Genomic DNA, 25,615 nt, shown 5'->3' with positions numbered 1-25,615 from the left:
TAACCAGATAAAGGTTAAAATAGACTTGAGGCTCTGGGGGGTTATTTTATAGAAGAAAACAAACCTTTTACTTCTTCCTTCTAGGAAGCTAGATATAGAAAATAAGCTACTCCCTGAACTCTCAAAAGCCTTGTCTGAAAATTTACAGCCTATTCTGCCTTACAGAAAACATCTACATAATCCAGGTTTTAAACCATATCCTTACAATTATTTTTTATAGGAATGCTGCCTTGTTTTCCTTGCACCACATATTTTAATATAACGTGATTTTCAAAAGTGTTCAAATTCTGCTACTGCTATGTAAGGCTTTCCCACTCGCTTAACAGCAGGCTCTGGGAGAGGAGGAGAGCTGTGGTGTGTGTGACAGCTGATACCTGGAGTGCACTGAAATCAGGAGCTGTTTACCAGGCTCTTGAGCAGAAGGCAGCAGAGCTCACAGTCAGTAGTTTGGGGGCAAGAGATGTGTAGCAAGCACTAGGAAGCAGGTTACACATCAGACACACATGGCAAAGACAAATCCAAGTGGGAAATTACTTTTAACGAAAATCTTTGGCGGGCTAATAAGATTATCTTGATGCTGGTACATCTGTCTCTCCTACTGTGCCAATCTTTCAAGGACTCAGCTGGAGAATGCCTCTCAGAAATTGCATGCGATATGACTGATCAGTACTAGACTTCCCTCCCTCTGCCTGTCTGGGATGGCGCTACTCCCACAAGAATGACAACAGCTTGGATTTCTCTCTCCTTCCTACTGAAATTCTTTCAGAGGAAGGAAGGACAGAATAGTCAACAGCTCCTCCTCTTCTAGGCTATTTCCCTCCAGTGGAAGCTATCATGAGGAGACTTATTCTTTGTACTTTAAGCATTTACAAGTTTACAGGAGCATACAAAACGTGTGAGTTTATACTTCCACCCTCAATGGAAGTATAGCATTTCTATATTTCCAGTATAGAAATAATTCTTGATATAGTCCAACAACAGCAGTTTTTAAAGCCATTTTCCTCTCCTACTCACCAAGTAAGCCCTTTAATGTTCATCTCCACCTAGAGATGAAGATTCTTATATGTACAATGTTGGACAGTGCACTTAGTCACCCATGGCAAGGCTGGGTGTGCAACACCCCTTTAAGTAAAGCACAGATTAAAGCAAGATAATAGAACTGGTAGTTCAAAGTGACATCACAACATTAATTTTCTGCTTTTTCTAAGCAAAAATTTAGGCAAGTAAAATAGGAGGAAAATGGATATACCAACATCCTAACCAATAAAGACCTTAAATGTGCTCATAGCTGCATGACTGCTAGCTTCAAAGATGCTGTAATGCCCAGCATATCCTGTGGCAAAATTGTTCCACATGAGAAGCCAAATGCTATTTAGCATTTGGGCTGTGGGTCAATCCCTACAAAATATCCATCCATGGCTTCTCCTGAGCCACCCTGTTTTCCATGAAATGTTTACCAAAGGCTAAGTGTAAGTTATGCCCTTTATTCAAATGAACTTTCAATCATCAAAGTTTCTTCTTCAGATAGAATAATCCCACAGGCATGAGTGCCTATGTGATTACCACTATTTCATGCCTTATTTGTCTGTTATCACATGTATTAAAGGGCTGTGTATATAGCTGTAGTCACTGTGTGTGTTTGTTGAAGTCCTGTCACTAAAGGCATTCTTGTTTTGACTGAAGAACACACCTCTGTACCAGGATATATGGAGCTGACCCCATGACAGAGATGACATTTTCACATTGCTCCCACCCAAGAAAAATTCCTCTGACATCATTTGACACTCATTGCTCTCCAGCATCTTTCCAGTTTTGGGACTATGCATTCACCTTGGCTTCCTACAGAGACTTGAACTCCTCGTAAGACTTCCCAGTTCCAAGCTAAATAAATACATTCTGTAGGCAAACTGTTAAACATTGCTACCCATGACAAAGCATCCCATCCACAGGATGTGTCTTAGCATTTGTTAAATGCAATTGATATCTCACAGAATTAAAAAAGCCCAGTGCCTTTTTCTCCATTCCCTTTTTGTTAGTAGTAGTTCAGAAGGATTAAAGTGCTTATCCATAGAATAATAAACTAGATGAAGGAGTTTTTGCATTCCTGCTGCTGTTTCTCCTTGGAGGACAAGGGTCCACTAGAAGTCAAATTCAGCACATCTAGATTATGCATCTAGCCTGAATTTCTCTAGAGAGAGAAAAGGCTCTTCCAATTATAACAAGGGATCAGGAAATGATTTTCCTCTTGGGCAGAAAAACACCTCTTGCCAATGTAAGCAAAAGTAATAAAGTATAATCTCCAGAATACTTTTCAATTAGCTGTGGGTGTAGGAGAGGTGTTGTATGCCACATGTTGCACACAGGCACATGTCCTACCAGGGACCAGTTCTGGCATCTTGGAGAACAGACCAAATTCACCAAATTTGCATTTCACTGTCTGCATATATTTTAAGGTCTTCAAACAAAAGTGTTTATTATTGAACATATGTTTTTATAGCACAATTTTCATATATGTCTATAGTAGTGACACACATCATGGTCTTTACGTGGTGCTTACAGGTTGCTTTTTGCACTTCTCTGAATCCCCTTCTTATATTGCTGCTCTTCAGGCCTGTTGACTCTTTTCCATCCCTTGGCAGGAGCAGCAAAAATGATAGAAGGAATTTAGAAGCTATACAGCATTCCAATTTGAAAAAGGAAAAAAAAAAACCCTCAAAAAGAAGAGCCTTCTTTCCCATGATAGATGGCCAGTAGTAAAAGAAATCAATGCACTCCCCAGTGCATCTATCATCAATTCCCATTTACACAAAGACAACACAGAAACAAAGAATAGAAACTGATAACAATACTTGAGCTATCACCTAAAAATGGTTTTAAAGCTTCATTTTCATCCCTCTAACAATAACGTTTTATGCATTGTCTAGACTAGAATGCAATTAAAACCCTGGGGTCTATCTGACTAAGAGACTTTGTAATTTATTTTCTGGAAGCAAGTATTAAGAAAGAGAAGCCTTTGCTATGGGTGAGAGAATACCTGATCTTCTGGTTTGATGGTCACACACACACACACACAAAAGTGAAAGATGATATCCAAACTAAGAAACATTAAATGTTTAATGAGTGCATTTTTGTATTTAAGGTGGAAACTTAAAAAAAAAATTAAGCACACAGAGTGATGTCATTCTAGAACAATAGCAGTAAAACCCACAAAGTATTTAATTAGAAAAAGATGTGAAGCATTCACAATTCTTACAGTTCCTCACATTTCACTACATGAAAAATAACTGTCCAGAGTTTTAATAGGTCCAGCTTACATTCTTTAAAATGCACCCTCCATTTTAATAGTTAGAGTATTTTCTCCAGCTCTCTTGGTGATGACTCTACCACAGTAACCAATATTATATCAAACATGAATGTGCAGCCCTTTTCTTTCTTTAAATTACAAGCAGGATCTCCAAGGCACATGAACCAATTCTTTAGTTTAGGGATGTGGATGCAGTTTAAGAGGCATTCAAATGACAGCTAGCATTGAATTAATCTGCTTACCTGATAATAATCTAGATGTTTTCCCTCAAAATACACAGTTGTTTGGTACTCCATAGGTATTATTGAAGGGTCAGGGTTTAGAAACTGTGGGCATTCTCCTTCCTGGGGAGAGATACATTTTATATGTTATTACAAATAAAAAAACTTATCACAACAAGCTCCAATGGCCTTTGGACAATAGAATGATTGTTCTGAAGAACTTCATGCTTAAAATACGGTGACAGATTTGATTACACCCTTTCAAATTAGACATGCTAAAAATGACTGCAGCATATGTCAAAGCTGTGGGTGATTATCTCTCCCTGCCTTGAAATCTCGTTCCTCCCATTGAAGCAAAATAGTAAAAGGCACAGAAATATCCTTTCAGGAGTTATTCAGTCTCACTGCCCCGCCTCAATCACACCCTTAAATTCCCACCCCCGCACTGTCACTAAAAAAAAAAACACCTTACATTTCTGGAGTTAACTTTAGAATCATTTTCAAATCTCTAATTCAACCAACTGATATGAGAGATCCAGCAAACAAAATATTGAAGTGTTCTAATAAAAAACCTAATAACCTTATTTTTAAACATTACCATATTTTGTTTAATCACATCTTGTACTGAAGAGGACTCTTCACAGATATGACTCTTCCAGTCCCACTGGCAATTCCATCTATTGCTTGCACAGGAATAGCATCTACAAATATAACATGGTAGTCATGACAAATTGTCAGGCTTTTTCCCCCGCTAACAAGAAAAGTAAATGAAATTCCATATATACTCACAGAGGGTAAATCAGTCTGTTAGAGTGTCCTTACTATATTAAGATCAAAACTTCACAAGAACAGATCAAGAACCCCAAAAAGCTATTTTATCCCTTAAATAAATATTTGAGCAGGGATCAGAAAATCATAGCATTTGCAAAAACTTTGAGATCAAGCCTGAGAGGACTGGAAGTGATTTTGATCAACCTTCATACACAGGGATGAACAAAGGCTTTGGGCTGGCTGCACCTGCCCTGTTTGAAGGCACTGCAACCCAAAGCACCAAATTACCACCATCATTACAAGGAACAAGTAGGCACACAGATGTCCACGTTGCTCACCTGCAGACACATTAGCAGCTCCAGAAATGGCAACACAATGAACTGGCCTTAATTATAGGTGCCATGAATATTGCTATTCCATGCTTTATGTTGCTGGCTCACCAGGTGCCCTTCAACCATTTTTAAACTCCGTTAAAATGTAAGAAAAAGGATTTGGACACTGGCAAATTTTGAGTGCCAAAGGCTTAATTATGAAATGATTGAGTAATTCAGGTGCCAGTTACCTAACACACCAAGCTACAGGATCTAAACATTTAAGAAGCTGAAATACTCACGGCTGATTTTCAATAAGATTCATTGCTTCTTCACAGTCATAGAAAGGGTAAGTATGTGATGCAAAAAAAATCTTGTTCTTTTCAAAGGTTAACTGAAGTGGAACTGAAACATGATCTATCACAAAAGAAAAAAAATTATCAAAATGGTTGTTGAATTCTTCAGCTCTTGAGCCGAATGATACAATGATAACAGTTTTATTAATTTACAGGACATAAGCAAATATTTAACTATACTGTTAACACTCTGGATCTCATGACCTAAAGTCTGTTTTGTCTTTTTAAGCTTTACAAAATTTTTCACGATCCTCAGAAGAAAAACAGAGAGAGAAAAAAGGGAAGAAACATAATAAAAGAATAGTTTTGTTTTATGGAAGTGTTTTTCAGTGGTGCTATCATCATGCTAAACTTTAAAAGAGTCTAGAAGAACAAGGAAAACTGATTAAAAACATAATTGAACACAGACGAAAACTGGCACAAGAACAGTAATTTTAAATAAAACATTTTCTTAAATATGAATATGTCTGCATGTAAAATTACTCCTTTCATTTGTGAATTAAAAATGTTATGTGAATTCAAGCAAGTGATCTTTGTGGTTAATGCCCAACAGTGCCTGCAACAGTTACCACAGGCATTTGTGAGCTTCAGTTTGCCATACACAATTTCTCCACAAATGTACTTCTAGTCAGGATTATTACTAAAGAGTGAAACTGTTTTAAATACCTTTTGCAGAAATCATTAAGCCCTTATGACAAGCTATTTCACAAGCTATTGAGCAACTTCAAACTCTGCTTTCCTTGAACAGGTTCTTGGAAGACCATCAGCTGCTTGGCTGGAAGTTACCTCTGCCTGCACTGGGTCCCCTCGAATATTTCAGACTCACAGCAGCAACAGGGGATTTCCTAACAACAGGACTGAGAAAAGGCATCCTTCCTAGAAATTCCTTTTGGAACCAACCAACCAACCACAACCCAGACTTGTCCAACGTCAACAGGGCTTCTTAACAGTAACTGGATGTCTCAGGACTGCCAGGAATATACAAATACCATGCATACCAATATATTAAGGGCAGGTGTCAAAAGATTGGGGCCAGACTGTTCAGACAGAGCAAGGAACAACGAATTGAGACATAGGAGGTCCATCTGAATAGGAAGACAAAAGATCTTTACTTTGAGGGTGACAGAGCACTGGAAAAGGCTGCTCAGAGAGGTTGTGAAGTCTCCTTTGGAGACATTCAAAACCCACCTGGACGAGATGCTGTGCAATCTGCTTTAGGTAAACCTGCTTTAGCAGGGGGGTTACACTAGGTAACCTCCCCAGGTCCCTTCTGCCCCTAAAAATTATGTGGTTCTGTGAATGCTTGTAGCTGCCTGCCTTCTCCTGGTGTCTGCTGAGTTTCTGAGCGCCCTTATATTGCTCTTGAACATCCTTTCAGATGTGCAACCAACTCAGAGAGCCATATTATTTCTAGATTGCTTGTTTATTCTAATGCCTTCTCTGATGGGCTTCTAGTCTTACATTTAGTGCTGGATGACATCCAGATATCACATTTATCAACCCCATTGCTTTATGTCCTGCTTTACAAATATTTAGGGAATGTGAATTGGCCTTAAATAACAGTGTGCTGCTTTAACACTTAGCAGAATCTGATATACCACAATATACTCCAGCTAGTGTAAAATTCAATAATGAGATTTTAATGTAATTACTCTCCCTGCAACTAAAATTAGATTTTACCTGTTTCAGCCTTCAGAGAATTGAAACTTATCTTAAAAAGTGCTTCCAAGTACCACTTTGACAGTTCATGACTGTTAAAATGCATATAAAAGACTTATCCTCAGGGGTTTGTCTGCAAGCTGTAAGAGCACGTGTTTTCTGCTTGTAATTTCTCTTCAGATTTTTAAACTTGATAGATAATAAACAGTGTTGTGTAATGAGTTTCATTCCATGTGTTTATGCATCAAGATATATGAACTATGAACAAAGCACTGTCTAGGAAACTGCACAGAATTATGGCTGGCAACAGACCTCAGGCCTATAATCAGTGCTTCAGAACAATGGTGCAGTCTTTAATTATATGATGAAGTATTTTTCCATCAGGCTTACTGCTGCAGAAGTTGGAGGACACACAGAAGAAGAGACAGAGGGCTGGATGCTAGGAAGGATAACCTTGTAACATGAACCAGAGAAAAGGCCACTGAAGTATTGTTGTCCAGAGCAGACTAAGAAGACAGACACGAATTCCTTCATAGCTGAAGCAGGTAGAAATCTCTTCTGTCCCCACAAGTCAGAGTGCTTAGGCTTAGAGTAGGGTAACTGGGTTTTGTTTGTTTGGGACACAGAATAGCACCTCTCTGACTCCATGTCTATGTGTCTCCCAAGCTACTGTTTCAAGTTCCCAGCAGAAACACTGGGAATGCTACAGCTTGTAAATATATCAATAGAAAAAGTTTGACCAAACTGACAGTTCAGCAACAGACTATTTGGGGAGAAGGACTGGAAGAGGAAAAAAAACCCATTTTGTAGGCACCTCATATAAGAGCATAACATTGGAAACAACAGTCTATGTTCTTTTCTCTTATTATCCATGTAGGGTAGCAATATTTCTTTACCTTGATGTTTTGGTGTTGGAGGAATTATATCAGGGGGATCACAGATAATAACCCCTTCTTTCAACTGAGCAGAGTGCACTGTTTCACCAAAGGTACAGCAAACCTTGTCACTCTCAGTCAAAGTTGGCATGGGACTTACAGTCAGTTCCACCTGGAAATAAAATTTTAAAAGGGTAAAATATTTGGAAGAAATGAGCTAAGACCCAGTAAGACTTGGAAAATTTCAATTTCAAAGGTGATATTTTAGCTAGCATCACAGAACATGACTCTCCTTTTCAATTTTTACTTCTTCCCATCTCTTAATCTTTTCTCCTTAAACCCCTACCAGTCTTTCCAGGCTGGGTCTTTGTTGAAGCAGACTGATACAAAAACCTCTTGTCCTGTCAATGCATCAGACCAGAACAAAATTGTCTGAACAGACACACCCAAAACCTTTTATTCTTGTCCTCAGCATCCAGTTTAGCAACAGTAAACAGAATACTTAACACTTAAACCCTGACAAAATTAATTAATACTACATTAACCTTAGGTGTTCTTAGTGAATAATGAAAACAGAACTGGATAGGCTGGAAATGGTGGAGTTTGAAAGGGATGAACAGAAAAGTGGCTTCCTCAAGACTCCATGCAAATGCAAAAAATCCAATACTGAGAAAGGATTTCTGAATGGTGATGAGATCTTATCTTCCTCAGAGAAAGAAAGCATTTGAGAAACTAAAAATAAGTAAATAAGATGGGAAAACATAACAAGGAAAGAGAAAACAATCCAGCTGAAATTTGGGATCTTGTTCTTGACTTAATGTTTCAAGTCTGTTAATTATACAGTCTAACTTTCCATTTTATATTGCCAGTAGAAAAGACAATTATCCCTTTCTCACTGAAAGCAGTTATACTCTACTAATATTTTTATTCACCATAGAAATGGCCTTAACACAATGCTGTTTACATAATTTAGAAGTGGAATTGAAGTGACTTGAAAGAAATTTTCTTTATTTCTGATTAAGAGGAATTAAAAGCCATTTTATTGATTTTACTTGCTGAACACCCCCAGGAAGCACTCAGTCTGCATTGGCATGCCTCATTTGGAATTACAGCAAGCTATGACACCCTAATCACACTCCAAAAACTCAGTTTTGTAGTTTTGTTGCCATAGAGTCATTTTGCATGCTGAATTTACCTTCTCCATGTATCCGCTGTGTAGGCAAATCCACTGCTGATTTTAAAGCAACATCTTATGGCTTCACTGCTTACTTAAGTTCATGCTCAAGTAAGCTGAAAGGGCAGCATGAAATCTCCCCTACCAATTACTTTTTATGGGTTATACAACACTGTGCAACACTTTCATAATATTCAGGTAAGTGCTTTATCATCCATACTAGTGCATCACTTTGGTTTACACAGGTCAGAAATGTGAACTCAACCTGCAAGAGCAGCAGGCAAGAAAGAGCACTGTGAGAAATGACAGAGACTGAGACACCAAAACAGCCTCCTATTCCTAGTCTCCACTGTGCATAAAGAAATCAGATATTCATCTTTCTGGTAGTCACACCAATGTGCTTAAAGAATATTTATGGAAATCATCATCCTGTTATACCTTAGCAGGAGCTCTGCGACTCATATTTAGAGGGTCTGCACTAATGATAGTCACACATGTGCCACTTGGACTCCACAGCCAGTGGTTCTCCTTATCAGCTGTACCACAGTCTGCCTTCTTTGTGCACCTGAAAAAAAAAAAGGAACAAAACCCACGGCAGTATTATAGCTGGACTCTGCTTTCTCTGAATTATGCAACAATTTCATGATTAGAGACTGAAATTACAACACAAGATGTCTACAAATTTGCTTTAATATTGACTAGTGGGGTTGCTATTAGAGAATTTTTAACAAAATTAGTGGTGCAACTACAATTGATGGTTTGACATGCCAAGAGCAAGTGCCTATACTGTTTTGGACAACACCTTGAATTAGACAACCCAAATCCAGGCAGTGACAGCATAGGAACCATGGGGCAGTGGAGCCATCTGAAATCAAGCTGATAATCTTCATTGCAATTTGCAATAACATCCTGAATGAGAGGCCACAGACTGTTTTTTCCCTGCAGGTCAAGTGGCAGACACCTATGTATTGCCACTGATAAGACACAGCACTCAAGAGAGCAAGATGCAACAGAGAAGTATTGCTGGGAGCATACAAGCTTGTGGATAATGTCTGTGTAACCCCAGTGCTACAAATGTTATTTTGTAGGGAATGTTTTCCTTAACAACTGCCAGTATTTAAAACCTCTTTCTGCCAAGGCAGTGTTACAATTGTGGAAGACAAGAGCAGTTGTGCAGCCTCACCAAAAACACCAGAAGATTTTCCCAGCTCAAGTACAGGAAGAAATGCTGCAGTACAGAAGCTGCATGGGGCTACAAAAGCTTGTTGAGGTGGGGACAGTCTCATGTGTATTCTTTCCATTCTGTGCAAAGTTTAAAAGAAAATGCTGGAGTATCTCTGCTCTAGCAGAAAGTTGACTATTAACTCATCAGGGGCTTTAATGCAGTGCAGCTGTTGCACAGCACTATCAAACCTCCTTTAAACAAATCATTTACATACAGAGTAAACATTCACATAATATATCCCTAAACACACTACTAAGTGCTGTGTGTAATCATGAGACAGAACAGAAACTTAGAATGAAGCACTTTTTTTCTCCCCTTTGGAAATAATATTAGCAAATGTGAAAATACATGTTTGCCTGTTCTCAGAAACCATTAATATTTTGATATATTGAGGTCAGTGGTCATATCAGAAACCTGAAGGGAAATCTAAGGAAAATTGCCTTTTTTATGATATATGCCAAAGCCTTCAACTCCCAGCAGCCCAGGAGGAGTTTGAGGTTACATTCCAAATTCTCAGGTTTCATCCACAGCAACTGAAACCCCAGGCTGGAGGAGTTACAGTATATTACATAAACCTGCACACACCACATAAGTTTCTCTGCAGTGCTCCATATTATGCTACATCAGGCTGATAGGTAACCTAATGCGATAGTTCACATTTTCAGGCAGGAAACTAGAAGCCTGAAATTCATCTGCATATTATAATTAAACAGCCCCTTTGTTCCAACAGCAAGAAGTTAGAATCACGAATTCCCAACCACTCATGCCAAGGGGTTAATTAACTTAGTAGTCAAAAAGAGAACTGCAGGACTGCTCTTCCCTCTCGGCACTCTAATCAATGCAGAGTGTAAAGAAGAGATATTCCAGGGCTGTTCAGTGCTGTCCTAGTTTACATGTGCTTGAATATTCATTCAGTGAACCTCTGCAGATAGTCAGCAAAATGTCACTTTCTGCTCTCCTACAGGCAGGTGAGGGTTCCCTGTAGCTACACGTCTTGATAGATGATTATGTAAAACCAGCATTTGAACTATACACTCTGTTTTAGACATGGAACACTTTTTTCTTTTATGTTCTTTTTCACACTTTACTGATGTACTTAAAATACATGCTATAGTTTCTGAATCTGAAATAGAGAGCATTTTTTTTAAATTTTCTGTGACTGTACAATTGAAAGAGTGATAAAACATACAGTTAGAAGATGTATAATCATTCTCAGTACCAGCAGAAAAGTATATATTTTCCCAAACTAATCAAATCTGAAAAAGTCAACGGGGACTTTTTTGTGTGCACAGAATATTGATATCAATGTCTGCGTGATAAAATGAAATGACTGCCAGAAGCACAGGGCTGAGTACCAAGGGCTGGGATCAGCATGCCCAGCAGTCCCACAGAGCACAGGTCAGAGCTGGAGCAGCAGCAGTGGCTGCAGCTGAGCACCCCTGGCAGCACTCACCTGCCCTCCCGCACGCACCAGCCGCAGTATGGATCCCTCGCCTGGGCACACTTCTCACAGTCCGAGTACTTGTGGCAGTCCTGCACGGGCAATCGGTACACCTGGAAAGCCAAAAGCAAGACAAACCTAACAACTGAGGGTGGCATAAGGAGGTGGAAATATTTGTGGACCTAGCTGTACAGCCTCATTGCCTGTGGCAGCTGTATTATTATACTCAGAGCTCAGCCTGAGTTTATTAATTATATTATACATATTGTCTTTTCCCCCTTAACAAAGTCTAAATTCACATACTTTTTTCTGCTTTTTTTCCCACTCCAGTATTATTGAATCTGTCTTCAAAGTAATGTAGGGCATTGTTATAATTAAGAATTATAAGCAAGCTTTACAAAAATTGAGCTTTTCCGTTCCTCCAGTTATATTACTTGTGGAAATCTGCACCTCAGGATAGAAACGGCATCAGCGATGCTCTGAATTCAAGAAGCAGCTACTGCAGGGTGGATACTTTCAAAAGACTAACTTGGTACTGACTAGAGCATTTTTTAAAGAGAATATTCTCCTCTCCCCATCACTACCATGGAGGTGAAATTGTTTGGAAATGCACTTCCAGCCAGAAGGCATTTCAGAAAGTCTGCAAGCGTGAGAGAGCCAGGGTGTTTTGGGTTACTGCACTTCTCTGTGCATAACCTTCCACCATGGAATACATTCACTAAATAAAATGGAAATAATTATGACAGGAAGCAGCAGGGGAAAGAACATCATCAGTTCTCATGTCTCATTCCCCCAGTAAATTTACAGCTTCTAGTTTTGATTTCCTTTGGTGCGGAGAATTAACAAAATTTTCTTTGGCTCACAGAAAGAAGAGCCATTCCTTTTAGCTATGCTGCTGCAATGATGCAAGAGGAAAACAGGACATACATCTTCCAGTTTATGACTACATTGTACTTTTAAGGAGCACAAAAAGTGTAGAAACAGAAACTCTGAGATGTAGGCTTTATAGTCTCATTTCAATATAATGCCATTCTCATCTCACTGGCAATTACAAAGTTACTTTGACAGTCTGAGTTTGGCCTTTTCTTCATATTCAGAGAGTTAAAGAAAATGACTCCGTTAAGGAAAATGTCAATATTGTCCAATTTTCTTGCATTTATTAATACAGGGGTTTACCTTTTCAGCATTCTCTTCTTTTTAGCTAACTGGAGCTGCGTCACTGGCACTCACTCACTAACTGGTACCCATAAGTAATTTAATAGCCAGTCAATGATTTTTTTTTTTTATTTGACAAAATATTTGTTTCACAGTTCTGGCAGGCATAAACAAGCCCTAGAGATTGCTGTCTCTGCAAGTTTTGCGTGACCTTAAAGACAAAAAACCCCACCAAACCAAAATCAAAGCCAAAAAACCAGCTCCTTTAACAGCCAATTACAAAATGCAAATACATTAATTTTAGAGCTTTGCAAGTTGGCCCACTAAGTCAAAAAGTGTAAAAACTAAAACAAGTAAACAAGCTTGATCATGGTAAGTGACTACCACAGTGACTGCTTTCCTCCAAATACATTAAGTACCTTAAGGAATCTGGGATCCTACCAGTGATGTACACTTGGAATGAACCAGCATGAGCAGCACAGAGGTGCTAAGCTCCTTTCCAAGTCCCACAAGAAGGTGCAAGGGGTTTCTCCTGCTCTCTGTTTAAACTTTAGGAGCAGAGGGGACTGACTGCTGAAAGCATTTGCTCAAAACCCCCACTGCTCTTGGCAGCACAACAGAAGCTGGGAGAAAAGAGGGGAGAAAGGTGAAACAGGAAAGGAAGAACTTGATTCTCACTATGGATCTTAACTTCTCTATTGTTTTTCCCTGATTTCTGTGTTTCTCTGATTTCTTTTTAAAGAAGTTATCACCTACCACATCACCACTTCCACTTTATTCAAGTGCTCACAGAGCCCACGCAATTAATTTCTAAATGCTGGGGCAGTCTGCATCTGCCAGGTAGCTCAGCAGCATGAATGCCTGTCAGTGCAGCCAGTTGCTCTTTATTGTTTACCTTTAACCATTAAAACACACAAATCAGAGTTCTGATATCTCTATTCCCTCAACCCACAGCTATGCCTAACCCAGAAGTACATATTTCATCTCTTATTCTTCTCTTGCTTATGTCACCTTATTTCTCCCAGCTCCAAAGGCCTCCATTCTCCTGTCTATCTGCTTCTAAAAGTGGGTGGGACTGCTCACTGTAATTAACTCCTGGAGATGACAGTAATGCAATGCCATTACAGAGCTCCCAACTTTAGCTATTCATATTTAAGCTAAACAGGTTTTGTAAAAGAAAACTATTATTCATATTATTCAGAAACTGCAGTGTCTACGAGAGCTACTTGGAAAAGATTGAAGTAAAATTCTTTCTTCAGCAGAAATTTGCTGCATTCTAAATTTAAATGTTTTGTAGTGATTGATTTTTTTTTGCAGGTTTTCTCTGAAAAAAAGTTGTCTGCTGTCTTTCTAAATTCTACCATTTTAAGCTGACTGTCATCTGAAAGCTTGTCTTCCTTCAGTGCTGCTGTTATCCCTTACATTGCTCAGCAGCACACACAGTAGCCTGGTGCAGACCTTGGGGCTTTTGCATAATGTGCCAGCTTGTCAAATGGGGGGCCAGGCCACCCAGAGTTTTGTGGACAATATTGAAGCTTGGAGTTGTGTTCCAAAGTCGAACAGGAGCCAAATGAGAAGTAACAACCGCTCAAAAAAAGAAAAAAAAAAAAAAAGTAACCTCTCTCTCACACAGTCATATTATTAAATGCTTTATCCGTTGTTTTTCTGGCATTTTTTCCAATGTTCTTTCTAGCCTAAAAACCTTCAGCTAGGCTATAACATTCCCGCAGCAGGAATTTATATTAACCCCTCTATAAAACAGCCAGAAAACATTTTTCTTGCACTGTCTTCCCAAATACTCTCCTTTCGCAGTCCCCTCATTCTCCCTGTCTTAGTGGTGCAGAGCATTTCCATGTTGCATTCCATGTCACTGGCAGGGCTGCAGATGGTCACAGCCTGTCACCCACCTTGTCCTGGAAAGCTGCTGAATGAAGTGTTTGAGGCTGGCAGCTCCAGCCTCCACAAAGAAAAGTGTCAAAAGAGGATTACCCCTGGGGGTGGAAAAGAATCTGGCATCCCTCTCATTTCCTACTTGCTTTTTTTCCTCCCATTTTTTACAGACCTCCATTGTGCCTTCACCTTACAGGAAAAAGAAGGGGCCTAGGAGAGATTGCCCATGCCTTTCCTAGTGAACTTGAACTTTTCCTACTGTACCCAGTTCTAGCAGAAGCTTGAATGAAAGTGTTTCCCAAATATATAATTCTCTCCATTGCTTCTTAGTTTTTGACACCAAGACTCACAAAAACCACTGGTGGCTTTACAGACGTGTCAGTGAGAGCACATCAGGAGAGCACCCCGAGTCCTGAAGTGCCCTTGAAAGGATCTGATGGTACCACAGCACCCACTGGTACCCCACACATCCCACACTGAGCACTGAGGCTGCCTGACCCTGAGGCGTGCTGGTGCCAAACATCTCCACTTCATCCCTCCCACAGAGCCTGTGTGACAGCTCCAGAGGGGATCTCACTTGCCATTATTCCCTGTCGCTAAGCATCATGGACATTACAGTTCTCCGAGGCACAACAAGTCCATCAGCTTAGACTTGAGAAAGGTCTTCATACACACAGAGTAGGGGGAGTCCCACCAAATAGGGCAATTTCCAGGAACAACTGGAAAATGTATAAATCTCAGGTTAAGTTGCAGAGAAAGTGAAAGAGGGCTGGGTCCTTAATGAAAGCAGAACATGTTACCTTGTCTGTGGTCATCACATACAGATTTTCCTGGGTTTGATCAAGGACCAGGTCCTTCTTTACAGCTTTGTTTGGTTCAATAGTAAGAGAGCTGTACTCAGTTGCAGTGGATGACAGGAATACCTATTTTGTGGAAGAAAAAACCAGGTGGTTAATGTTGCCTTTTCGCCACCATTATCCTTATACCTGGCTACTGCTGTAAAAGACAATGAAAATGTTTTAAAAATAAATTAAGAACAAAAGGAGGACTAAGGCAAATTTTTAAGAAAGACATTGAGGGGCTGGAGAGTATTCAGAGAAGGGCAATGGATCTGGTGAAGGGTCTGGAGGACATGTCTGATGAGGAGTTCAGTCTGGAGAAACAGAGGCTCAGAGGAGGCCTTAGCACTTTCTACAACTACCAACAAAAAAAAAAGGAGGCTGTAGTGAGGTGGGGGTGGTCTCTTCTCACAACTAGCAAGCAAGAGCAGGAGAGGGAAAGGCCTCAATTTGTGCCAGGGGAAGTTCAAATTAGATATTGGGAAATACTTCTTCACAGGAAGGTTTGTTGACCATTGGAACAGGCTGCCCAGGCAACTGGTTAAGTCACCATCCCTGAAGATATTTAAAAGATATAGAGGTGTGTCACTTAGGGACATAGACCCACAGAATCACTAAGGTTGGAAAATACCTCCAAGATCACAGAGCTCAACCACTAAACTAGCACCACCATGTCCACCACTAAATCATGTGTCTAAGCATCACATCCATGTGACTTTCCATGTGGTTTGGTGGGACTTGGCAGTGGTAAGTTTAAGGCTGGACATGCCATCCCTCTCCTTCAAGCAAAATAAGGTGTTTGGTGTTGCAGTCTTGATATTTTAACACCACAAACATGTAAAGCCTTGAGCGCCACACAACCTGAATTTATCAGAGCTTTAGCTTGGGCTTTATATTGCCACCTCTATTCACTGAATGGCCAGAATGACTACAAAATGAAAAGTTGCTCTTAAACCAGTGTGAGCTTGAATAGAGATAAGGCTAAAGCTGTTAGATTACCTAAGGCTGTTTATATAAAGCTCTCAGTACGGATGTAATCCTTCAGGAAAAGTGTCATTCAGGCAATACTAATTCAATCTGTGTATCACATAGCTGAGGTACATTGGAAATAATGCGTCTTTCCTTTGAGATGAAAAAAACCAAGCTCCATGAGAATTTGCTCCTAGTATGAGATCTTATAAATCCATTTTGACTTTCATAACCTTTCATATATACACCTTCCAGTCTCCCAATCCAGTTGGTTACCTTAAGGATTTTCCCATCCGACGTTCCCAGAAAGGCCACGGTGTGCCCGTTCTCCACGGCCACAGTGACGGCCGTGAGGTTCATCCCTTCCTTCTGCAGCACCGGCTTCTCTACAACGCCGTTCCTGCTGCCCAAAAGGTACGGCAGGTGTTCGGAGCCACAGGGAAAGTTTTTGCTTGCGTTCTAATAAGGAATAGCAATACAGAGTGATGTTAAACATGCAGATCACTAATTCCTAGCTAAGAGTGAAGTGCAGCCCTATTACTAGACAATATAATACCCCTCAGACACTGAAGAGTAGGAAGAGAGAAATGGATTGTCTGGGCATTTGCTCCCAGCCAAAAGGCAGTAATCAGACAGCAGCCTGCTAATTGAGAACTGCTTCCATGCTTTTACTTTCCAGGAGACACAGGGAGAGAATTTTTTTTCCTGTTTCATAATAGCAGCGGTTTAAAAATTAACTAGTTGATTTAATTAAAATGAACGTGTCATAGAGACTGGTTTAACCAACTTTGCCTTGAAGACTGCTATTTTAATTGCTGTTTTGTTTCTTACTTTGCTGCAATCCATAAAATAGCAACTCCCTGGCAACTGTCTCATGAACTTTGAAACACTCCCTCTTCACTATGCTTTAAGCCTGAGCGGCAGCAAGAGCTACCAGAAGGAAGTTCATTCACACCTTGCCTTTCCTGCTATATTTGGTAACAAAACCATGTTTCTGATCTGAAATCCACACCTTATTTTTGTCAGGAGCCACGGCCACTCGTCACATTCAGGATTTCTGTGTTTGATGCTCACCCCATATGCAGGGTACTACCGCAAGTAACACTGGCAGTTCGAAGCAAAATGTGTAATTTTGACTCATCAGCGCTAGTGACCTTACTGTGTGGGAGATGGCTTCAGTCTCACAAGATGAAGAATTATGGGTCAATACCAAAAAAAGGTATTCCCATGCCCCATCTCTTCAGCTGTTCACTCTTCTCCCCGAACTATAGCACACCACTTCTCAAGTTGTGCTCAAACAGATGCTTATGCAAGTGTGTACCTTGCTCAGGCTGAGAAATTAAGACATCCTCTTAAAAGCTGGCTGAGTTATTTTTAAGATTATTCAATTTCTCAACACATTTTAGGGTTGGCTGCAGTAATGAATGAGTGGCATGCACAAGTGGGGCTTGGGAATAGAGTGATGTGGGCAAAACAATCATAAAGCCAACAGAAATGCTCAAAACTGCCTCTTAGATACAGCCATAGATTGAAGAACAGTAACTGAATGGTTGTAACAGTACTCTTCAAAAACCTTATAGTCAAGGTAGTGACAGGCCATAAAAAGATGGCTGTCATGCTATACAAGTATTTTGAGCCACACCAAAAGATGAACACCACCTGAATACAGGAAATCTGGGTATTTCAGTTGTCTAACGATACAGACACAAGTGAGAAAAAATGTTGAATTACAGATACCATCTAAAAGAGTCTTAATACTATTTAAGAGCATTGTAAATACACTAACTGAAACTACAATTGTCTACAGTGATTACCCCGAAGCTGATCATGGATGTAAAAAATCCCTGCATTTGACTCAATAAGTCCTATACCAGAAGGAGCCCTTTAAAAGAAATGCATTTAGAAAAGCAGCACTTATCTTTGAGAAAACATCAAATCCTTTTTAAGACACTCAAAATTTTGTCACTTCTTACTTAACCTGGTCCACAACCCCCCCATATTCCATTTCTATAGTGAATCCATCTCTTGAGTTTTCAGTCATCTTAATACAGTTTAGCTCAAAGCCACCCTAAAACATGTAGTTGTATATTTTCCACAAACTTTAACACAGATTCTAAAACGAATAATTATATTATTCATATTACCAGTCCATGTAATGCACATGGGTTTTCTGCTGAAAAAAGTTTGTAAAATGAGCTGGTATTCTTTTTAGTGTAGCAATCGTTCCGGTTTTTTTCCATCTTTTCATTGATCTGCCGCAAGGAAAACACACACATGGCAGATTTCAGAGAGCCATCATCTTTGTTTACTTTGCTGAAGAGTGCAAGAAGAACTTTGTCATCTGAGGGAGTATCTGCAGGTTGTCCCTGCTGAGCCATGCTCTCAGCCAGTTCTTTCCCAGGGGTAGTGATGTAAGCAGAATGACAGTGGTCATAGGCACCATCATCATCATCTTTGCAACCCAAGTCCATTTCAAAGTAGGAATAATAATGGGCATCGTCCTTGCACAGACGTGCAATCAGTGTGCGGTTGTTGACAGGTTGTTTCTCTTGTTGATTAAAAATAAAATAAACATAATTTTTATCCTCAAAAACTGCCACAAATTGTTGTGTGCTTGATGAATGATAAGCTGACTTAACAGCTGCTGAGTCTGTATACATTTCAAAAATGTCTTTCCCATCCCTGGCGTAAAGCTGCCGAGTGCTGATTATGATCCCATTGTCATTTGGTCCATTCCCTTTCCCAACAAACAGCACCCGGTCATTATTCAAGGAAGTGATCAGTCCCACAGTTGATACATTCTCATCGTTGCTTGCTACAAAGGACTTTTCTCCACTGCTGTCTACGTAGTACTTCTCATTGCTAATGTTTTGTAGATCTCTGATGGCACAGATTCCCTTAAAAAGGCTTCCACATACCACAGTTGTATTATCCACCTTGTTCAGCAACAGCAATTTGTTGTAATTGTCAGTCAGTACGGCCTCTTTACATTGATTTTCATCAATGGGAGGTGTGCATTTTTTGTTGTCCTTTCTTGGACCCGTTTCTACAGATCTGATTACTTCCAGGTTTTCTGTAAGCTGGTACAGGGCATTTACCACTCCCAAATAGATTATGCCAGTGTCATTATCCACTGTTAGATGATTTAGCTCTGTAGCACTCTGAAAAAATTTCAGTTCCTCATTTCTGGATAAGGTGATGCAAAAACAGCTCAAGATGGTCAGTGGCCAGATCCATAAAGCCATTTCTATGTAGTACCTAAAAAGGGAAAGAAAATAATAACATGAAAAATATAGAAAAATACAATTTACACAAAACTGAGAAATATGGAAGTTTTTCATTACTTAAATTCACTTATCCTTGTGGATGTGTAGACAGCATGAAGATTATGGAAAGCCTCAAATCCTGTTAATTGCCTAGCAATTTAATCTGTTGGGGAAGGATTTAACAAGGTCATATGTCTAAATGATGATCATATAACCAATTAGATTGATTATATGATTGTGCTAAAGCACAATGAGAACAGCCAATTTGAAACAACATGGAGTGACAAAATGTGGTAGGGCTTGTCCAGACAGCATCATACTGTGCCAATTATTTACTGCTGAGGTTTTAAAAATAATTTGGAGAATCCCAGTTTCGGGTAGCTCCTCCTTAAGAGGTGTGGGGGGGAATTTACATAAAAGTGTTGGAAACATTTTGTATTGTGGGGTTTGCCCAGAAAGGAAAAAACCTTCCCCTCCAAGCAAGTCTGGATCTAGATGCTTTTTGAGAAGGCATTACACTAACCCTTCATCAATGTAAAGCCAGAAGATGGTAGATCCCTTAACATGCAACATTGCCTTTTACTGTTGGTATGCATTAAGCTCCAACACTTTCATTCACTAGAGCACTGCAACTTAATAGTTTCAAATCTGTCTTAAGAACATCATGTAAAAATTTTTTGGGATTATGATTCTGTTACCTTTTTTTTTAAAAAACCCTTTCAGAATTGTTAGTTCCCAAGCAGATCGCCTCGCTGTTGGAATTAGAAAAAACCTTCTGAAACTTGTAAGAAGGGTTCTAGTTCTAATCTGAAGAGTTAAATGAGGAGTCTCATCTGACTTCCTGAAGCCTGAACATTTTGTTAATGTTTTCTCAAAGTGTTTAGTTCTGAGAGCAGAAAATAAAAGGTGGCATGCTTCGACACATTGATGTTAGGGGGAAAAGATGAATACTGTTTGGAGGAAGATCAAATATAATCCACCATATTTTCATTTTCAAAGTCAGCCATGGGATTCTTTAATCTGATGAGGAAAGAACCTATAAATTTACAGGGAATTTCAAGTTAAATCTGAAAATATCTGGAGTCTAAATAGAAAGGAAACTATTAAAAACACAGAAAAGACAAGAGAACCATTTAACAAAGCAATCTAACAGGCAACAGTCTCATAGGATGAAGAAAAGAACATGAAATGCCAAAACCAGAAACTGAAAAAATAAAACTTTAAAAAATGACAAAGGAACCATCCTCCTTTGTCACTTAGTCTGTTTTGGCAAGAGCAATAGAGTCCGGTGGGATATGAAAGAGAATGGCTGAATCATCGCTTATACTGGATAACTAAGACTAAATGTTAACAACCTGGATGTAAAAGTTTGAACAGGGAAGGAAGGACTTTTGTTGTGAGCATAAGTCATCTGTGAGCTTCCCAAACCACCACAGCACTGCCAGCAATGCATAAAGACAATGCCTGTCCTCTGGCATTTGAGTGTGTGTTTTGCTCCTCTATGGAGAAAATGCATGTGCAATGGTGAGAACAACTGCCCTAAAATCAGAGTGAACTAAACTCTGAATCCCCCAAAGCCTACTATGTGTAACTTAGGATAAATAAACCACTAACTTCAAGCTTGTTTTGCTGAAACTCCTATCATGTACCAAACTGAGTAGCTAGCTATAAAATTATGCCAAAGACAGGAGAGTACATCACCAGCAGCACAAGATGGACTTTCTAATGATAGATTGAGCTCCTATGACAGTGACCAAGAAAAGGCTAAGACTTATAACCTGTTCTCCACACACACAGGCTTTAGCACATGCTTTGCAATGTAATGAAGTGTTGGATCTCTTTACAACAACAGTTGACCTGCTCTAAGGAACCCAGAGTTCTTCTGAATTCTTCTCTTTTCTTACTGTTCCCAAGGACTTCAATTTTCCAACTTTGATCCTATCTTACTTCTCCATTGTTAAATGATATGTGATAATGCTTGTCATCTAGTTTCAAATATTATCCCTTACAGTTGTCTGCAATGGAATAAAAAACCGTCTTGACACGCTACTGCAGTGTTTTTTCACATCAGTTTTATCACTCTATTACCTATTGTACAAGGATCAAATGCAGAATTGAGATTAATTTGTTCCTGCTTTTCTCACAAGGTAATTATTTTTAGATTATTATATTCTCTGCTCTCAGTCAAAGAAACCCCCATAAATAGCTCTACTTACAAAAAGTGCCTTAAATGAATGGAAAATAATTCATTGTACCTTAATTTCAGTACTCAGTTCCCCTCCACGTTCCTGTATTTCAGAGGATTGAAAAAACACATTTTGTCCATTGGTGGCACCCAGGACACAAAGGCTGCATTTGCAATACTCCTGCCTTTGTCCCAGGAGAATGAAGAGTCTTGCTGGTCCGTGCCAGAACCAGAACTTAATAAAAAGTACATTTTGTATGTCCAAACCAGTCTCTTAGAGGAGTAATTAATCCTCTGTATAAAAATGGGTAATGCTTCCTCCCTACTATTTTCTGCCTTGTTTACTTATAATATTTTTGACTTAAATTATTCAGAACTACAATGCACTCTCCATTAATAATGCCTTATCGTTGTTTGTTTATTTGTTTGTTTTTGTTATTTACTCCCTGCCATTCCTGTCTCATGCCAACCCCCATCAGATTAGCTCAGATCTCTATGCAAGGTAACAGTTCAGGTCATCATTCTCTATACTTATTAGTTTCATTTTCCATACTCTCTCCAAAGCAAATAGTAAACAAAAATTAAATACACTATGAAGAGATTCAGAATTAAACTCTCCTTCACTTATCAAATAGAAGGCTTAAGAAAATTAAAAAAGCAAATAGAATGAAATGAGATGAACTACAACCACAGGCCACTTTCACCTATTTTTAACTTAATTGGGAAGAAGCAGCTGGAAGAATCCTTCTATGACCAGCTGGTGTGATAAGAATGCCAGAGCTGCTATTAACACAGGTGCTGTACTGAATTAGATGCCCTGGGAATGTATCAAGAAGCAGTCTCCTGCTGTGAAAAACTTCCATTCTAAATGAACAAGTTGCAGAAACACAAGAGAAGAGGTGGAAGAAGCACAGGCTGGAGCACGGAATCCATGATGCTCTGCACAGGAAATGTATTTCCAATGGTTTAATCACACACTGTATTTACACACAGGCCTGGGTGGCTTACTCTAAGTTATGCCCTGGTTCTGAGAGCTGCCATACACCCCTCCATCCTCAATTTGCACTTAGTTTTAGGCCCTTAGCAGATTCAGGATAAAAGAAAACCAGCAGAGCATTTGCCTACATAATTTTTTTTCTCTCTCAAAGTTTTGTCTCCCTCCAGCCTCTTGTCCCCTCTACTGCTTCCTACAAGAAATATGAAATTCTAGAATTTATGTGCAGGAAATACAGGGCACCCAGGAGAACACTTCATACAGGGGAACTGCCATAAAGTGACACAGTGTTGGTAATCACACAACTACCAGAGCTCTGCCTCACAGACATCAATTTAAAGCAAGTACCCATAACTTTGTATCTTTCTACTCATGCAAGACCAATAACCTTAAATAACACCCACTTCTTCAAAAGGCATGCAGAAAAAGGAGCATCTGTAATCCAAAAGCACAAAAATTTGAAGTGAGCTTCAAATTGACTTCACATTATTATAAACAACCCTAAGAACTAGCACTAGCACCATACTGACGTGGACTTGGCAGGTGTTCTCCTTCAGTGTAAAATCATCTGCTGTGCCTGAACACAGGAACCTTCAACTTTCCAGCCATTCCCTATCACCTTAGCCTTTGATATATCTTTAGCTTTATGCTAATTAATTTCTTACATTTGCTTCAGCTGAAGTGAAAAAATACCGAATTTTGTCCGAAACTGGAATAACTGAGAACTAAAACAAGTTTTTTTCCCAAAAAACAACAGAAAAGAAAATCTTCACTGAAGGAATAATCTCACCATGTTAGCCTCTGTGGTTTATTTGCAGAGTATTTCTTCATTAATCATATATACTTAATCAAATCCTGCTATGTCCTCTCATCTAGACAAAATTTTTTTACTTGAAATTCTGGTCAAGAGACAAGACCTTTGCCTGATATACTGATATACTTTAATGGCAAGAGATGCAGAAAACTGTGGTTCTCCCAGCAAACTTTCCCTTAATCAGAGGGAGTCCAAAAGATGTACAAGAGACTTAAATTGGAAAAAAAATGATAAAAAGACTCAAAAATTTTGACATAAAAAAGGTAATATCCAAAGAATGCACTCCAACAGCATGGTTGTTTGGGGAAAGATGAATGCGGATTCCCTTCTCTCTCATTTTGAGTAAATTTTTAGCTTTTATTAAGTATGCCAAAGGTTGAAAAGAATTCAGCTTTCAGTTTTGGGCTCAAAAGAAGTCGAAAAAGAAATTGTAAAATGTATGAGAAGCAAGGGATGAGCAAATTTTCAGTCTGGATTTCAAAGCTTCTACTTCTGCAAGAGCTGTAGGTAAAAGTAAACTCATCCTCAGTTACAACTTTTACTAATATTTCCTAAAACAAATGAGCAATGGAGCTCACTGGTTCAGAGAATGAATCACCTGAAACAACACTGCAGGATTCAAACCCATTTCACAAGAGCATGGCAACATACAAGAAAGGTTTTGAGCAGAGAGGGTCAACTCTGTTGGTATACTGTGCCACACATCCAAAATTGGTAGAACCAGTGAGAACAGTGATGACTGTGATGGTGTCCATCCCTGCAGTTGTGACAGTTTGCTGTTAGCAGATGGGACCTGTGGGTCAGAAAACTGTGGGAGGTCATGCTGTAGAGAATGAGAAACCAATATCCACTTCATTAGATGTTGTGATAGCCTCTACTGCTCAAAAGGAGCAATTTCCCTTCCCTTTCACTTCTCAAAACACAATTTTCTAAGATGTATAGACCATCTTCATATGGAATAAAAAATCCCATCAGGCCAAACTGCCTGTAAACTGGTAACATATGGACAAATACTTTAATACTATTTCTATTCCTGGTGTAGAAGACAAAAGTTTTGCTTGTTTTCATGAGACAATTTTTTAAGTGTTTTCTTTTTTTTTTTTTGAGTAATTTTCAATAAGATAAGATTTTTTTTAATATGTGCAATAGTTATATTGACATGGTTCTGTTACAATGACTAGTTGAAAATTATGGATTTGCCAAGGAAATAATGAATGTTACACCCTCAGACCCTGTGCATTCTGTTGCTGTTTCCTGCAGTCCCAGGGAAAACAAATGGAAGACACATGGAAACTCAAATTCAGGTTACTGAAAACCTGGGTTTCTTATATCAAGAATAAGCTGTGGTGCCCACTAAATCACTCTGTCACTCCATTCCATGGCTAAACAGGCTGAGAAAAATATGATGAAAGGAGCAGGGGTTGAGATAAGGACAGGGAGATATCACTCATCAATTACTGTGACAGGTAAAACAGCTGTAACTTAGGGAAATTATTTTAATTTGTTGCCAATTAAAATCAGGGAAGGATAATGAGAACTGAAACCAAACTTTAAAAAACCTTTTCCCCACATCCTCCCTTTTTCCTGGGCTCAATTTTACTCCCAAGCTCTCTACTTTCTCACTGCAAGCAGTGCAGAGAGGTGGGGAATGGGAGCTGCAGTCAGTTCATCACATCTCTGCCACTCCCTCCTTGTCACACTCTTCCCCTGCTCCAGCATGTCTTCTGTCCCACATGAGACAGTCCTTCATGGCCTTTTCCAAAGTGATTCCTACCCATGGGTTGAAGTTCTCCATGAACTTTTCCAGAGTGGATCCCTTCCACAAGGTGCAGTCCTTCAGGAACAGACTGCTCCAGTGCAGGTCCCACACAGGGTGACAAGTCCTGCCAGCAAACCTGCTGCAGTGTGGCTCCTCTATCCACAAGCAAACCTGCTGCAGTGTGGCTCCTCTATCCACAGACCACTGGTCCTGCCAGGAGCCTGCTCCAGTATCAGCTTCCCACAAGGTCCCATTCTTTGGTTTGGGCTCTTCCAGGGGCTGCAGGTGGATCTCTGCTCTCTCATGGATCCCCATGGGCTGCAGGGGCACGGCTGCCTCCCCATGGGCTGCACCAGGGGCTGCAGGGGAATCCCAGCTCTGCTGCCTGGAGCAGCTCCTCCCTCCCC

General features: G+C 39.6%; 1 protein-coding gene across 9 annotated transcripts in view; it reads right to left on the bottom strand.

Moving 5' to 3' along the window:
* PLXNB2 (plexin B2) overlaps positions 1-25,615 on the bottom strand; it is a 251,654-nt gene that overhangs the window by 60,126 nt on the left and 165,913 nt on the right. For all 9 annotated transcript variants that reach the window (XM_071423798.1, XM_071423794.1, XM_071423795.1 and 6 more), the window contains 9 exons: positions 18,335-19,448; positions 16,467-16,649; positions 15,183-15,305; positions 11,350-11,450; positions 9,110-9,236; positions 7,519-7,669; positions 4,910-5,024; positions 4,124-4,226; positions 3,547-3,648 (listed from right to left, as the gene is read on the bottom strand). In XM_071423798.1, the coding sequence (XP_071279899.1) occupies positions 3,547-3,648; positions 4,124-4,226; positions 4,910-5,024; positions 7,519-7,669; positions 9,110-9,236; positions 11,350-11,450; positions 15,183-15,305; positions 16,467-16,649; positions 18,335-19,448 (2,119 nt within the window). The remainder of the gene's footprint in view (positions 1-3,546; positions 3,649-4,123; positions 4,227-4,909; positions 5,025-7,518; positions 7,670-9,109; positions 9,237-11,349; positions 11,451-15,182; positions 15,306-16,466; positions 16,650-18,334; positions 19,449-25,615) is intronic.

The sequence above is a fragment of the Agelaius tricolor genome, unplaced genomic scaffold (genome assembly GCF_023055355.1).
Source record: "Agelaius tricolor isolate 1412-34295 unplaced genomic scaffold, bAgeTri1.0.p SCAF_3, whole genome shotgun sequence".
NCBI classification, from domain to species: Eukaryota; Metazoa; Chordata; class Aves; order Passeriformes; family Icteridae; genus Agelaius; species Agelaius tricolor.
This window is presented reverse-complemented; position numbering and strand designations above follow the sequence as displayed.